Source organism: Coffea eugenioides, chromosome 5 (assembly GCF_003713205.1).
Source record: "Coffea eugenioides isolate CCC68of chromosome 5, Ceug_1.0, whole genome shotgun sequence".
NCBI lineage: Eukaryota > Viridiplantae > Streptophyta > Magnoliopsida > Gentianales > Rubiaceae > Coffea > Coffea eugenioides.
Window position 1 is genome coordinate 43,576,369 of NC_040039.1, and position 17,828 is coordinate 43,594,196.

The 17,828-nt window shown below is 33.0% G+C and overlaps 2 protein-coding genes across 2 annotated transcripts; both read right to left on the reverse strand.

Moving 5' to 3' along the window:
* Window positions 1-3,800: 3,800 nt before the first annotated feature.
* On the reverse strand, window positions 3,801-8,414 carry LOC113771759 (protein ACCELERATED CELL DEATH 6-like). The gene is made up of 5 exons (XM_027316321.1): window positions 7,757-8,414; window positions 6,486-7,021; window positions 5,877-6,377; window positions 5,672-5,764; window positions 3,801-3,986 (listed from the first exon to the last, which is right to left on the reverse strand). Exons 1-5 carry the CDS (start codon window positions 8,412-8,414, stop codon window positions 3,801-3,803), a joined length of 1,974 nt encoding a protein of 657 aa, XP_027172122.1.
* A 5,655-nt stretch (window positions 8,415-14,069) lies between these two features.
* Window positions 14,070-16,717, reverse strand: LOC113771760 (protein ACCELERATED CELL DEATH 6-like). Its single transcript, XM_027316322.1, has 3 exons — window positions 15,874-16,717; window positions 15,064-15,596; window positions 14,070-14,696 (listed from the first exon to the last, which is right to left on the reverse strand). Exons 1-3 carry the CDS (start codon window positions 16,715-16,717, stop codon window positions 14,070-14,072), a joined length of 2,004 nt encoding a protein of 667 aa, XP_027172123.1.
* Between the last annotated feature and the right edge of the window lie 1,111 nt (window positions 16,718-17,828).

Genomic DNA, 17,828 nt, shown 5'->3' on the forward strand with positions numbered 1-17,828 from the left:
TTAATAATTATTGTATCACACTTTTCTTGTTCTTCCTTTCACCGTCTTCTTGTTGGAGAAGGGGTTGGAACGGTTGTCAGATACAACCGTTCCGGAAGGTTTACGGCCATGATTAGATCAAAATAATTTGTGCGGCTCAGATCACTCCTTGTAAACTCGATTTTCACGCCGTGTGGGACCCACAAAAATGTTGTTTTAGTGTTACTCGCTGTTGTTCTATTGTTACACCTTATACAGATGATGTTACACCGTGTGCAAATGGTATTACACCTTCCGGAACGGTTGCCAGAGCAACCGTTCCAGCCCTGGATCCCTTCTTGTTCTTCCTTTTCAGAGATTATAATCAGACATAATGATTAACTAAGTGGGTATCAGTCAAATATGACGCGTTCAGCATTAAGCGTAAATAATGGAGCGTTTTTCACAAAGTCCCAATTGCATGAGAGGTGTATGGGCATACTTTACGTACTCCTTTACCACATTGAGATGGATACAAACCCTGGATTGATTACATTAAATCTAAATATCTAATCCTAATCAACTAATGAAACAAATCTAATCAACCTGTGATGAACTAGTGTGAAATACCATTTCATTATAATTTATAACAGATGAAGATAGAAATTTTCAATGAATAATTTATCTACTACTACATGCATATAAGTTGAGATCAATATGTGACAAGTCAATCATTTTTTTCTTTTTCAAGTAAGAATAGTGAAATGCGACTTATTTGTTAAAGCGTTTGATCTGTGACTCACCGATTGTAGATTCGAGTCGTCAAGGGTAAATGAAATTTTACTGTTAATCTATCTCTTTTTTTTTCTTTTTCTTTTTTTTGGTGTTGAGTCAATGTGGATGAGATTCATCCATGACCACAACCTAATACTTGAGCTTTCAGCAGACGACTATTTGTGCAAATACTTTTCAACAGCTTGGCCCGGAGATGATCTGGCAGAAAATTTGTCCATGGAAATTATTGAGCACACCATAGAAGTCAGCCACCATTTGCGAACACATTTTTTCGGTCAATTCCGATTGGTTGTTAACATCATCAATTTTTCCATGGGTTAATAACTTTAAACTTCATTAACGTTTGGAGTGATTTGGACTTTGCCCCTAATTTTAGGCACGTGTTCACATCATCAAAATCATGTTTAATAGTTAAATATCACCTAAGTTTCAGAAATTGTCCTTATTCTTAACCACAAAAAGAGAAGGGTGATTTGAAGTTTATTGCCATAACAACGACTCTAGTAGCACTTAAGGTGCGTTTGATAAAATTGAAGTTTGAAAATTGAAGTCTGAAATATGAAATATGAATCCATTAAGTTATTGAATCGTTAAATATTAAATCTAATATATTTGAATGCATAGCATATTCAGTAATAAGTGAATAGCTATCACCTAATTTTGGCAGCAAATTTTTACTTGGGAAATTTAGTGCCACTTAATTAATTCAGATGTTCAATTTTTGGTTATTAAACGGTCTGAATATGTTAAGATCTGAATCCATTAAGTTTAAGTGCTGAATTGGGTTATCAAACAGAGCTAGATTGCTAAAGAATTCATATGCAATTCACAACTGCTATTTTAATTATTTTTGTTTGTGTTTTTTCTCTCTTTTATTTCTTTTCTCTCTCTTATTTTTCCTTATGTATTGTCATGTCCTCGTGTCATTTCTGAGCTATTATATCGCTATTCATAATTAATTAACTAAAAGCCCTAAGTTTTCGATCTACATCTAAGTATTTTGAATTGATACCAAAGTTAGTCATATTAATAATGGTGAAATTAACAAAAATAACTAAATATTATTTAATCAAATATACATTGCTTGTGTTACCAAGCAAATTCAATTTAGAAATTAATTATTTTAGACACACGTATAAAAAGTAAAGGACGTGATTCATTGATTATTTTATTAATAATAATATATTGCTAAGTAGTAGCTAGAGAAAATAGGGAAAATAAGGGAAAACACTTAAAAAAAGAATAGAGAGAAAAGAAATAAAAGGAAAAAAGAAAAATGAGAATAGTAAAATATTGAGGGTAATAATATTAGGAGGTAAAATAAGTTTTAAAAAATCTTCAAGGGGCAAAGTGCAACTAAAATCATGTTTGATAGGATAGACTATAATTGCTAATTTAAGGATACTTATATCTTTTCACTGAATCGTTACCTTTAACTATTAATTTAAGGGGCAATTTTAGGGGACAAAGTGCAAATTGCTTACTGCAATTGAATATTGAAAGTTCATAGTAATTCGGTGTAAAACTATAAATTCGATATAGTTTGGTAACATAAAAGTTGTTGAGATCTGGATTACACTCTTATGGTTTTCGGATATAGCTTGGTTCCTAGAGTGCTAGTTTCGTATTTAATTTATTTCCCTATATAGCTAATTGAATATTGAAAGTTCATAGTAATTCCGTGAGCCAATGTAGCCATTATTTCTTTCCATCTAAAGAAATGGAAAAATCATAAATTTCTCCTCAATTTAAAAATATTTTTGACCAATTTTTACTGACGAGATTGAGTAAGTACTCGTTCCTCAAAATATATCAACTTGAACAAAATTTTACAAGAGTAATAACCAAATCTTTTTTCATTTTAATTGGTGGAGTATAAGCTTGGGATTTAAAAATATGTTTTGTTGCCCCATTTGCCAATTATAGCAATAAAGAGAATGTTCCATGGTCAGTTATTACCCATTTGGCCAATCCAACGTTTCGGATGAACTGTGTTAAATTGCCAAGTGAGTTTGGATGGGAGGAAAGTGGGAGGAAAGAAGAGAAAATGATGGGAATTTGCTTACTTTTTTTTTTCTTTTTTTTTTGGGGTAGTCTAAAGTGGAGAATCAAGAAAAGAAATGGTGAGATATGGAAGGATAAATTACTTCATAAGAAATTTAGACTAGAGTGCACGGCACGCACTAATACGTGTGCAATTAATAAGAAAAATATTTGTCAAATTTTTTTATTATATTTATTGAAATCATTTTGAGTTCATTAGAGGGTAGCTTTGATGAGTAGTTTATTATGAGTGTTATGATGAGTAGAAAATGGTTTAAGCAATTGTTAGCAGTTATCATCCAAATTAACTGTGGATTTACAAAAGATGTAGCGGTTATTATCATCTTAGTGGTGATTGTGAAAAATTATTTGATCACATCATAAACAAAATATAACAGCAAAAGTTTATACCAAACCAAAACCCTACTCGTGCTTTATTATAGTAGAGATATTATGAATTATCATATTTGCCCATCAAAACAAACATAAACAATTTAAGTCTAAAGGTAAATCTGTAACTAAGACTTTGTTTGATAACCCAAAATTAGCACTTAAACTTAATAAATTCAGATCTTAATATGTTCAGACGCATTTGATAATAAAAAATTGAACATTTGAATTAATTAAGCGGCACTAAATTTTCTAGGTAGAACTTGCTCCCAGAAATAAATGATAAACTATTCATTTATCACTGAATGTGATATACACTCAAATGTATTAAATTTCATATTGAACAATTCAATAACTTAATGGATTCAGACTTTAGATTTCAGATTTCAATTTTATCAAACGCACCCTAAAATATACATTACTAATCTTTTTTGAGTAAATCTTACATACACATACACTAATAGTGTATACACTATCACGTTGGATGCACGATAATTCGAATTATATGTCATGCATCTAATGGTGAAAGTGTATACACTGATAGTTTACAGGAGATTAATTCATCATTTTTTCACCCTTTCTTTTCCGCTGCTCACTACTCCCAAGCAAGGCAATTAGAAGAGTGTTCCCATCCTTTCTCTTCCCTTGAACTTTTTCTTCTTTTCTTCCGTATCCTGCACTGAGAACTCCCAAACTAGCCATAAGCGAGGAGCAATCACCAGGTCCCATAAACAAGTCCAATTTAGCGCAGAAGCGACGCCTTGTATGGTACCAGGGTTAAACTTGCTGTCGGTAGCATCCTGTTTAAGGAATTAGTATAGTGATATAATCCGTTTGGATCCCTTGTTTTTACCTCTGTTTTTGAAAAACTGTTTTTCATATTCCAAATGCTACAGTAAATGTGTATTTCCAAAACAACTCCAAAAACACCATATCCAAACATTATATCAAAAACAACTCCATATGTATATTTCAATTTGTATATTTCAATTATGTATGTTATATATATTATATTAATACAAATTGAAATACACAAATTGAAAATTATATATTTATATATTATATATTATATAAATATTTATATACATTAATATTATACATAATATAATATAATATAATATACATAATATGTAATATTGTATACATAAATGTATAAATATTTATACATAATATATTATGTACAGAATATTATAATATATACATTATTAATGTATAATATTATTATGTACATTATTGTGTATAATAATGTTATGTATAATATATAATATATATAATATGTAATAATGTATAAATGTATATTATGTATAATATATTATATTATATATATACAATATTATGTATATTATACAAATTGAAAATTATATATTATATATTATATATTTATAAATTATAAATTATATAAATATTTATATAATGAAATATACAATAAATATTACAAATTGAAATATTATATAAACACCATATTTATAATATTATAATATTTATAATTTATATTTATATATATTATATATATTAAATATTTATATATTTATTTATACATATTATAAATATTTTATTTTATTTAAAAATATTTTTATATATTTTTATAAATATTATATATTATATAAAATATATATAATATTATATATATTATATATTATATATATTATACATTTATATATTTATATTAATATACATAATATTAATTTTACATTTATACATAATATTAATACATTTATACATTTATATTAATTATATTAATATATTTATACATAATATTAATATATATTTACAATATATTAATTTATATGTGTATATAATATTCATTTATAATTTATAATAATATACACTTATACATTTATAAATATATTAATGTTATGTATTATATATAATATAATACATTTATAATGCATTTATATATTTTTATATAAATATATAAATATATTTATTTATAAATATTTATAAATGTATTATAAATGCATAAATGTATATAAATATAAAGATATAAAAATTATTAATTATAAAAATACCCAAAAATATGTTTTAAAAATACCTCTAAAAATAATCCAATAACATCTACAGTAAAAGTTTTTCATATAGTTTTTAAAAAACAACCCCAAAAACAACTAATTCAAACAGACTTGTATTTCAAAAACGAAATGCTACAGTGCTGTTTTTGAAAAACAACCTAAAAAACAGCTAATCCAAACGGAGGAATAATGATCAAGATTGACTGTTTGAACCTTTGAGAAGTTTTAATATAGTCTAAGGCATCCAAATAGCTAAACCAAAATGCATATAGAAGACAAAATTACCACAATTATACACTTCTTACAGAATGACAGATAATTGATGTTCTGCTTGTAACTATTTCTTGTAACCAATACATGGCAGACATCCCATTATTTATCTTACAGATTTGGCGACTTTTCTCAGTGGAATCCTCTTAGAGCCAAACCACTGAACCAAATACACTAGTCGACCAACACATAATTGGCCTCAACACCTGTCCACTAACTGAGAATTCACAGGACCTCAACGGAGGCTGTGAACAGATTACAGAACCACAAGAACTGCATCTATTCTGCAGCTTCATTCTCTGCATAGCTTCCCAGTGCATACAGCATCAAGCAGAATGGACAATAGGAGAGGAATCGAAACCTATGATAGTTCGAAGAACCTAAAAAGCAGAGTGGAAGGAAGAGCAGTACCAGCACTATGACAAAGTTCGAGCCCATGAACAACACAAAATGGGCAAGCCAATTGAGTTTGCTGACCACCAGGTAAACTCCTGCCATGAATGCTATTGACATCATAGCAAGTGCTATCCCCAGCAGTGGCAATGCTAACTTTAAGGCCACGTGCATGGACTTCTGATCTCCCAACTGTGCCCAGAGGAGCATAACAGCCACAGCAATGGAGCTGTACATTGCTAAAGAATCACATATAACAAACTCCTGAAACTTGACTTTTTCTAGCATGTTGGCAATGCCTTGGTTTGGATCAGAATTTTTGTAACCGCCTGGCATTGCAAAACCGGCAGAGAAGGTCACAGTTGCCACAAGTGTAGCTACCAACAGAATCACATTAACCTTATCTCTGTAATTCTCTGTTGTTGGCTGTTCTTCGAGCATAAGATTGACATCTGTTACAGACTTAGAATGGGGAGCTTTTGGAGCGCCCACAACTCTCAAGGCCATCCATGTCAAACGCTGCATCACAATCAGTAATTGAAATTTGATATGCGTAGTCAGATTCAAGATCATATTCAAGTTGAGCAATTGGTTGACTCTTTTTAGTTTGGCTAGTGATGCACATACCTTCTGAAATGAGGCCATGTATGGTTTCATTTGTTCCTCAGCAATGTCAAGTGCAGTTAGGCCATCTTTGTTTTCCAGCTGAAGGATAACACGCTCGTCCCATGTCAGACTGCTCACTACCTTGGGATGACCATATATTGTAGCCACATGTAAAGGGGTGTTTCCATCTGCATCTTTTTCATTTATAAGTTTCTCTACTTCTGGCATTTTGAGCATACGCTCAAGTGCTCTGCATTTTCCACTTTTTGCAGCAATGTGGAGGATATTTTGGCCCTGTAAAGTGAGCTGTTCCCTTGAATCTGGCCGGTCTTGGACCATTAATTGAATAATATCAACATGACCTTGACTCGCTGCCATATGAATGGGGAGAAGACCTTGTCTATCCCTCAAATAAGCAAGAATATATGATTTTTTCAGTAAGAAGCTGATCCCATCAGTAAAACCAATGTATGCAGCACAGTGAAGAGGATTTCCTCCCTTTTCACACCTTTTGTAAAAGGATGACCGATCTTTTCTCCAGAACAGTTTCAGGACATCTAAGAAGTCAAAAAAAGTGTCAATGTTATAAGGATCACATTCAAGTGAACCGAAAGCTCATCTTTAAAATTTCCTTTTTAAGCAGTTATGATGCTTGAAGATCATAAAACACGCCCTGCTTTCAAAACCACTACTCATTTGAAAAAAAAAGGTTGTCCCTGTGGAATTTTGGCAAGACAAAAATTAAATGCATCAGGATGCTATCTTTGGTTGAACCGCAAGAACATGTACTGAAAACAAACGATTTTAGTGTATAAAAATCACTTAACTGCTTACTTAAGACTAAATCAAATAGATATCATTCATGAACCATCAACATCCAAGCTTTCCTTCATCTTGCATGACAGAGCTCCTAATTTGGCAAAATTTAAGAAATGAAGCCATATATACAGAGACTAAGTACAAAGAAGGATTGACGAACTCAGATTTGTTGTATATATTGGCTGCAACTGGTCTATGCTGTTTTGCGCTTCATCAGTGTCATCATTCTCAATTCTGCCGAACTACTTTCTTTGGCTACAGATATCTTCTAATATACATTCACTGTGCACAAACAAGTCCCTCTTAATGTGTTTTATCATCAGAGAATTGCTGGTATGATTGATTGAAGAGCATAACATATATAGCAACTCAATAATATTATGACGGAGATATATCATCAAAAGAACACGACAGAGCAAACATACAGCAAAGATGTAGACAGTTAATACTGGGAAGGATAAACTATGAATTACCAATGTTCCTTCCAAGAATTGCAGCATGAACAGGTGATTTGTTTTTATGCTTTCCGTCAAGTGCGTAATTTCCAACAGGGTTATCCATTAGGAGACTAATGATGGCAACATATCCTGCTTCTGCGGCCAGATACATTAAAGATTTCCCTTCATGGTTGACAGAATAATTCATATTTCGATTTTTATCAATCAAAGTTCTGGCTACATTTTCATGACGATGAATCAATGCCTCATGCAGGGGAGTGTTGTCTTCCTCATTCGTTGCACCCAAAAGGGCCAAAACGGCATAATCTGAATCCGTCAACAACAGGATCAGATTTGTATCACCAGCTCTGGCAGCAAGATGAAGGGCAGTATCACCTCTTGCATCTTTTTCTGCCAGCAAGTGAGGTAAGTCCTTGCAGACAAGTTTGACAATCTCATGATGTCCATAGCTTGTCGCTAGGTGAAGAATCGTGTTCTTCTGAGGGCCTAGTTGGACACAAGAAGCTGGAAGATAGCACTGATGCCTATCATTAGACAACCTTTCCATTTCTCTTACAAATTCAAGAAGATCCCCTCCTATAGTAGCTTTGTAAAGCTGAGGATCCATTGTCTCTACAGCTCCATACTCCTCTTGATCATCCTCCAACAAATTTGAAAACATTAGATCAGACATGTGAAAATGATTTTTTTGGAAAATTTCCACTTGTAGCTAGTGCCAAAACAGTCCTTGGTCGTTAATTTATAATCCAGAGGATATGAATACGCCATTACAGGAATTCTTCCACACAATTGGGGAGTAGTTTCCAGGTTACGTGCCAGTTCACAAATTCTCACTTCATAATACTCTATTCACTCTCATGCAGCATCTAACTCGGCAAAAATAGACCGTTTGGTCAATTCATAACAGCTGACACATATTTCTGTCTCATTCCTCTTACTTTTTTGCGGGTGGTATTGGGGGCAGGGGGGGGGGACTATTAACGTAAGAATCTCGCGGTTCTTTGAATCCTTTCCAATGGACAATCATCAGGAAACAAAAAAGAGCTCTGAAATCTTATTTTAACCATAATCATTTCTTTAAGCACCAATATGCAGACGAAATTGACGATTAACCACAAGACAATAAGCCCATTTGAATATACAAAGTGTCATAAATGTTGGCAACATTCTTAGCATTTTAACTAAGCATGCCACGGTCAGGATACGCGAAACTCCCTGAGTTGAAGTGTACTACTATTCACCTAAATCACTTTAGAAAATCAAATTCCTTTTAATTGTACTTTTGTTTGGATATCATCTTATTTGCAAAAAAATTCTCCCTTGCATTATGAATTCGTTTTTCAAACGTTTTTTTTTTATATTTTCAACTATCTTTTTATTTTACATATATCACATCACAAAAGGTGGTACAACGTTACTGTTTCCTGGTAGGAGAATTGAACCCTTTAATTAAAACAAAAAAAAAGGGATTAGGAGTGCACTCATCCCTTGACAACATGACTAACATGTCTTAATTTTGTTTTTTCCTTCTATATTTGTGTGGTTGATCATGAGACTATCAATAGGACCGGGCTAACTTGAACTCGACTTGTTCAATCGGAAAAAAATTCGTTGAACCTAAATTTTAATTGGATTAGACAGAGATCGAACTCGTTTTGATCTCGAAATTCATATAATAGTGTGAGTTGAGTTTGAGTTTTTTAATTTGAGCCTGAAACTCAAAAACCCAAAATCCGAAAACCCATATAATTTATGAGTCGAATTGAACTTGCCAAAACTCACCTTATAAAACCTAATTGACACCCCTAGTTGATCATTCTTTTTAGTCCTTTTTATTTCCAGACTTAATTCTTTAAATAAACCAGTGTTAATTAACGTTCTAAGAACGCTTTCTAGATTACCAATGTCAGGTGAGCTGTTGCTTTCCTATATATTGTCATCTTGTAGTCATTTGTATCATTAAAAAAACCGTGTTGAAGTCTCCTCAATTTCTTAGCAAGTATTAGACCAAAATTTGGAAGTGGAGGCCTTTGATTCAAACAAATATTTGTCATTTAACTAAGACAAAAAGCACCTACTGATCACTGATAAAATCATTAAGTTATCAAGGAAAGAGACAACCCATGTAATTGTTCTTGACACGGCTTCTTAAATGTGAATAGAAAAGAAAACCATGCAGTCAAACGCCTTCTTGTGGCCGTATCACTTGGTGGCGCTCAAATCAAATTTATATAGACAAGAAAATAGGAGGAGGAAAAAATGAAACTTGTTAAGTAGTTTTTGATCCTCAACCAAGATAGAAAGGTAGCAAAATTTTGTGGTGGCAAGAACAAAAGAAAGAATCAGCCGCCATTCATTTGATTAATCTGATGTCAAGACAGTGTTAGCATGCATTAATCAAGTTTTAGTTAATAATCAATGACTTGACTTCGAAGTGGACAAGAAGTTCAAGTTTTGAAAGAGACTAAAAGATCCATCAAAGTTATTCTCAAGTCCCAATTTCTTGTCCCTCTTAAAATTTAAGGCCTTGCTTGGATTGCTGTTTTCCGGATAAAAATTTCGTCATTTTCGGTGAACACATTTCTCCATTACCTTTTTTCCTCACATACATCAAATCGCTACAGTAATTTTTTCATGAAAAATGACGGGAAATGCAATCCAAACGGGACCTAAATATTTTCCGTATTTGATTTCGATTTATAGAAAAACTAACACCTGCATTAATCTATGTAATCGAGTTCCATAAAAAACTGTTAGACAAACTTTAGTTTTAAAATCCTATTTTTAACCGAACCATTTTGTTTTACTTATCTTTATCTTCTATGTTTTTAAACTCGGACCGCACTGGCCTATTCGACCACTTGAACTGAGAACAAGACAAGTGTCCGGTCCGAATTGCTATAAAAAATCGATTGGCAGAAACCCAATAAAAAATCGAGTTCATTCGGGGTTAAACTGAGAAAATGGGTTCTGGAAACCTGAATCTTGACTTCTCAAGCTTCTGCAATTTTTGTCCAAGCCAAAAAAAAAAAAAAAGAAATTTTTTTCTTGTAGACAAATCAATGATAGGGAAGTTGCTTCATCTCCACCTAAATGAAAACTTGGAGGAGGAAGAAAAATTTGCAGATCTAAAGATCTAGAACATCATCTGAAATAAGGAAACATCAACGAAGCAAAGAAACAAAGGGAAAGCAAAGAATGAGAAGTTTCCATGAATTTTGTTTGCTAAGAAAGCAACAATGGACACCTGAATTGGAAGACAATTTCTTTCTTTTCTTTTTGAAAAAAAAGAAAGACCAGAACACAAGCAGACGAACTGGAGCGTGGAAACTTTGTGACGCAGATACAAGAAGCTGGAAAGCGTCACGGCGGAGAAGAAGAATTGATAAGGAATCCCCTTTTAAGCTTAAAACTTCTCTCATATTGTACTTTGATCCCTCAATGTTTGGGACAATCATAACTACGCACCTAAACTTCTTTTATTACTTTCATTTGTAGCCTTAATTTTTGTATGTTTACAATGATTATTAATTTTCATTCTAGATTCATCATCTTATAGAATTAGAGACTCATTAATATGCATTTTAGATATACAGACGTTAAGTTAGCCGAACATATGAGTTGATTATTACAAATTAGTTACTGCAAATTTGACACCTTAGCATATAGGACATATGGAGAAAAATTAAAATAAGTACATGTTTGTTCTATTTGTTTTATTTTATGTATAATTAAGAGATATTTATATGTTAATTATGACGTCATCGATTCTATCCCAACTAACCAATTGGACTCATTGACATCTCACCCCTAACATCTGCTGAGTCGTTATCCGGTCCCAATTTCAAAACATAACTTATCTTCCAATGTCCAAACAATTCTCGAGCCCTTCCATTTTTGCTTTCAGTTGACTTTATGTAGAGTAAGTTCCATGAAATGCCAATTATTAGGTAAGAAATTCATTACGGGAGTACCTTTTTTTCTCTTCCAATAAAGAAGAATAATACGCGTAGTTCTGGAATTACTGCAATCCTAGATTTTGGGGAGAAGAAAGATTACCGTTAAAATGGTGAGAGGAAACAACATCCTTAATTGCATGACTGTACTCAATAAGTTGCACAACATACAGGGCTTGCATTTTAGATCTTTTTTTAATTTTTTTTGGCAAGGCCTAAAGATTTCTGGTACATAATCATAGCTTTTCTGCCTGGTTGGTATAGGTGTCAAACAAATCCATTTAATTAAATTTACCCATACCCGCCCATGAATAGATAGGTATGTGTATCTTAAATTTTTGTATATAGGTATAAATGGATTACCTAATAATACCTATTTAATAAATGGATATTGTTGGGTAACCCATCAAACCCAATTAGCCCATTTAGAATTGTCTTCCCCCAAATCTCATCTCTTCCCCCATCCATTTTCTTTTACAGATTTTTCATTTTGTTATGATGTTAACTACTTTTGTTTCATTATTATTATTATTTGTTAGTTTTATCTTATCATTTTAACTTCTCTTAGTTTATTAATTTGCTCATTTTCACTATTACCAATTTATGACAAGTTTTAGACTATTTTCCTACATTTTCAAAATGAAATTTTAAATTTACACATGACAAAATGTTAGAGGTTCAAAATTTATGAATTAAATTTTTATGTTAACTTTTATAGTACTTAGTTCAAATTTTTATATTTTTATTGTTTAATTATTAAATAGTATGTAATTTTGCAACATAGAGTACAGATGAAAAAAAATTTGTAATTAGACTCATTGAGTACTATAAATAAATATTTAAAACTAATAATGGGTGCAAAGGGTGGTATAAATTGATAATTTAGTTTGCAAAAATGAATTTAAGTGAGTTTACAAAAAGTTAAAATAAATGGGTTATAAATGAGTAATTGGGTTACCCAATTTATTTTTTGACTTACCCATTTATACCCATCTAATTAAATAGATATGAATTGGTTGACTCACTTATACCCATTACCCATTTTACCCAACTCAAATCCGTTCAAGTCACCCATTTTGAAACGTCTAGTTACTGGGATCGAATAATATACCTTAACAAGAATTGCTAGATCATTTTATCTTCGTTGCATAGAAAGTGAGAAGAAAGAAATTTGTGTTGCATCAAGTATGACGTTTATTAAGCTCCTCTGTTTGCTTCGTTAAGTTAAAGAGAAAACATTCTGATTTTCTTGTTTTTACACTTTTTTACTACTTCTTCATTCTATTAGAAGTGAAATAAAAGCAAATTCAAAAAAAAAAAAATTGATTAATGAAGGTTTAATTTCACTTTGTACCCTTCAACTAATATCAAATTGTCACTTGAATGTCTAAATTTTTAAAATGAGACACTTTAACTCTTAAAATATAAAATTTGTTTCACTCAAAAAAATATATCCAACTTTACTCAATTTAAGGATTAAAATATAAAAGATTTATACTTTAAAGATTAAAGTGGAATAGATTTTACTTGAGTAGGAGAAAATTTATACTTAAGAAACTAAATGTTTCATTTTAAAGTTTAGAGATCAAAATAAAAATTTAGATATAGTTATAGGGTGCAAAGTAAAATCAACCCATTAATAAACTACACAGACCTTCCCAAAAAATAAAAAGAGCATTTAAAGTACAAGTACCTAAAAATTTTCTACTATTTATTTCTCTCCTACCAACTTCTACCAATTGTAAGGAAAGTGACACTTTCTACTCCCCTAAACGTCTTGCATCCTCTATTCGCTTCTATCACAGAGTGCTGAAATATTGGATTTGTCTGAATAGTCCATTAATTGTAAAAAGACATTTTTCTTTTGTTGCATCATAAACATTCTTTACCAATCACCTATTTATTTTTTTAACCACTCATTTATCTCATATACATCACATCTTAAAAAGTGCTAGAAAATTTTCTGAAATAATCTTCTATGTAAACACAGTAATTATTTTCCTCCGTTTCTCAATCTTCAAATTCGCAATTTATCTTTTGTTTGACCATTTTCAGGCCAAATAAACATGGCATTGCGCTTCCAATTATCTTTACAGAAAATTAGAAACAGTAGAAAAGCATGGTACCTTACCTCACCAGTCAATCAAATATGTTGTATCACTCAAAAGATCAACAACAAAAGCATAATTAACTATCAATGCGAAGACTTGCACATTCAGGCCAATAAGGCATAAGACTGCTATGTTATGACAGCATAATAATAGTGTCTCCAAATCCTAACTCCAGGAGTTAACAAACATTATCAAGAGAAAGAAACAAGTAGCTCATGAATGTCATAATCAGAGGATTCAATTCCTTGCATCTTAGCTTTCCTAAGTTCCAGGATCAGCATTAGTAACCCATATGAGCAGGAGCAATGGGCAGTAAAATATGATGCGTAAGAGGCGGTACTTTGATCCGATAGGAAAGCAAAGTAGAGAGAAGAGAACTACCAGAATCACAAGAAAAATCGATCCCATGATCAAAATGGCATTGTCAAGCCACCTGAGTTTGCTCACGACAACAGATATTCCGGCCATGAATGCCAAGGACATCATAGCAAGAGCTACGCCTAGTAAAGGAAAGGCCAAATGGAGGGCAACAAGCGCGAGATTGAGATCACCTAATTGTGCCCAAATGAGGGAAACAGCAACAATGATAGAGCCGAACATGGCTATCGTGTCGCAGAAAATGAACACGTGAAACTTCTTTTCTCCTAGCATTGTCGCCATGCCCTGATACGGATCAGAATTTTTATAGCCACCAGGCACGGTGAAACCTGCAGCAAAAGTTACGGTGGCAACAAGGATCGACACCAGTAATAGGGTGTTAACTGCGTCTTTGTAATTTTGTGGTTTTGTATGCTTCATTGGCACCGCAGTTTGCCCGTCAACGTTCAGGAGCTTCTTAGGCCGAGTTCGGGGTACCCCTCCAGCTATTAGTGCTACCCAAGTTAATCGCTGAAAGACGAAAATGAAATATCAGGAAATTTTGTTTAATAACTACTTGCACGCAAGTGTTCTTAAATCTTTCTTTCGCTTTTTTTTTTTTTTTTGGGGGAAGGGGGCCTGTGTGTGTGTGTGGAAACAATCAACCTGATACATTTTGAGATATCTAACTTCGGATAATTCTTGTGGACTGAACGAATATTGCTTCAAGTAGAAACTTTTTTGACTGAAGAAGGGAAAACCTCTAAGTTAATGTTTCCTGGAAGTTTAATTTATATAGGACCAGATTACCTCGGTCAATGCAGAAGGAAAAAAGTCATGTTTTGATAACTTAAAAGACATCAACATCTTTGTATGGTTTAATCTATCAAGTCCATACCTGTTGAGATGAGGGTACATTGTCCATGCAATACTCAGCAGCGTCAAGAGCTGTCATGCCCCGATTATTCACTACTGTTACATTCACCCTGGAGTCCCATGTTAGGGCAATGACTGCCTTGGGGTGCCAATCCATGGCTGCCAAATGCAATGGTGTGTTTCCCTGTTTATCCTTCATATTGATAAGCCCCTCATATGCTGGATGCTTTAGCATGTAGCTAACTACTTTATGTTTTCCGCCCTTGGCTGCAAAATGAAGGATACTACAACCATTTTGATCAAGCAACTCTCCAGGATCGGGGGAATGCAGAAGCATCTCTTTTATAATACCGACATGGCCCTTGATTGATGCCCAGTGAATTGGTAACAAGCCATTTCTATCCCTTCCATTAGCGCTATGAGGAAATTTATCCAGAATGAGATGAACCGCTTCGAGATAACCCCTTGACGCAGCATAGTGGACTGGAGATCTCCCTTCTTCGTCCATGAGATGAATAAATTCTGGTGCTTTTTGTAACATAAGCTCCAGAACATCTGGCATTTTTAACAAAGTTAGTACAGAAAGTGAAATTATAAAATCATAGCCTAATTCAACGTCATTGTCCTGGTTCTTTTTGACAAGCGCAGGCAAATCAAAAGGAGCTGAAGCAGAAAGCAGAAGATAACGAGCAGCTAATTAAAAGACTCAACAAGAGGCAGAAGAAAAGAAATATAAGCAAAAGAAAGAAAAAAGAAGATCATTAACTAAGACATTATACTCTAGCAAGATGATTATAGTTCTACCCAAAGAGACAGAGAAGATGAAGAGTACCCTCATTCCAGCTACTGATTGCTGCATGAACTGGTGATTTGCCCACTTTCACCAGCTCAATCATTTTGCCAAGCGCCTCTGGGAAAGACAATATGAAGGAGACACATTCCTCAGAACCAGCCTTGGCTGCTAGGTACACGGGAGACTCCTGATCATTGTTTAGATAAAATGCTACTTCTGGATCTGCTTTAATGAAATTACGAGCAATCTGATCATGAGAATTCAGTAAGGCCTCGTGTAAAGCTGTATTACCCTTCTCATTCCCGAGTCTCAGTAAATTTTCCTGCTCTGTTTGTCGCTCATCCCCTCCTTCAGCAGAGGGTAAATCCACAGTATCTTTCCAAAGATCTAATAGTGCTGCCAATGTCGATATATATCCAGCTCTTGCAGCAAGATGTAGTGGAGTGTCACCATTAAAATTCTTTTTGGTGATTAATGGTGGACAGTGATAGGCTATTAACCTTGCTGTTGCCGCGTTGTTAAAGCCGGCAGCAACATGAAGATACGTACTTCCTATGGGGCTTACCTGATCAAAGACAGCAGAGAGCAATAGCCCTTTCTCATTTGCAACTCGTTCAAGGACATCAAGAAAGTGCCGATCAAGTGGTTGCTTTGCAGCCTTATACAGAGCAAGGTCCATTTGGATATTTGTTTCATGATCTTCAATATCAATTCCAGGATGAATTCTTTGTCCTGAATTTGAAGTTGAAGGACTAGTCTTTAAACCGGAAACAGGCTCAATATCAGAAGTTGATCTTTTTTTAAGTTTTTCTATCCTTCTGTTGCTTTCCTCCCACGACAGTTCCTCTACTTCTAAGTCTAACTTCACATCAAGTAAACCCATAGTAGCTCTTTTTCGAAGGACACCCACAATAGCTCTAAGTTCAATTCCCGCAAGCAGCTCAAAATATTAGAGGAAATGCTGTTTGGAAATTGGAAATTGGAAATGAGCTGATGAAGACGCAGGATATTGACTTGGGGGCAAATAGATAATCAAAAAAAAAAAAAAAACTTAAACAAATAAAGCACACTTACTTAAAATGAAAGTTCAATAGACGATAGTTAACAAATAAATGTTTTTAATAACAAAAGAAGCATGTCATCTTCTCCACCAGAGGACCATTTTTGCTTGAAAAAAGAATTGTTTTTGGAGGCATTCTTATTTTGTTGTCTTATAACTTAAAATATTTCACAATTTGATTTCATCAGTTAACATTGGGGCTCTGCAAATTAACATTGAAATTCTAAGATACAAATTAGAATGAGAATAATTGACAAATTAGTAATCACCAAAAAATTCTAAATGACAAAACTTAAAATAAGTACAAGTGTCCAAAGAATTAATGATTATGAATTAAAATATAGTCGCAGGAATTGTAAAAGGGAAAAACATTAGATTTGGCTCTGGGAAGAGTAGATGTTTGACACGAGTTGAACAAAATTAGGAAAGATCAAAAAATTCTTTTGCTTTAGGAGTTGGCTTCTAACTTAAACATAATGCATCGATTGTTCTCTCTTTCTCTCTTTTTTTTTTAAAAAAAAAAAAAATTCAAATATATGATGTATAAATAGAATTTTAGCCATTGTTGAAACTCCAGCCAAGGCGTAACTTGGCAAGTCCACCTAAAGTTTGTGGCCAACCAATTTTCGACTCCCTACTTCATAGTTCATACAATAGTCGATGGGCACTGTCCGGTGACACTTCACACGCTGGAACTTGGAACACCACTAATCTAAATGAATATAAACGAGTCTAATCAAACTAAACACTCTAATATTAAAATTTATTTGATCATTTCAATAAATTTGAAATTTTGTTTAGATTTGACTTGTTTATTTGTCGAATCAAACTAGAATAATTTTTTTTATCGAATTTGAAAGTTATTGAACTTAAAATGCTGTTCCAATTTAGTTAATAATCCAAGTCGTAACAAACTCTTATGAATCTGAACTCG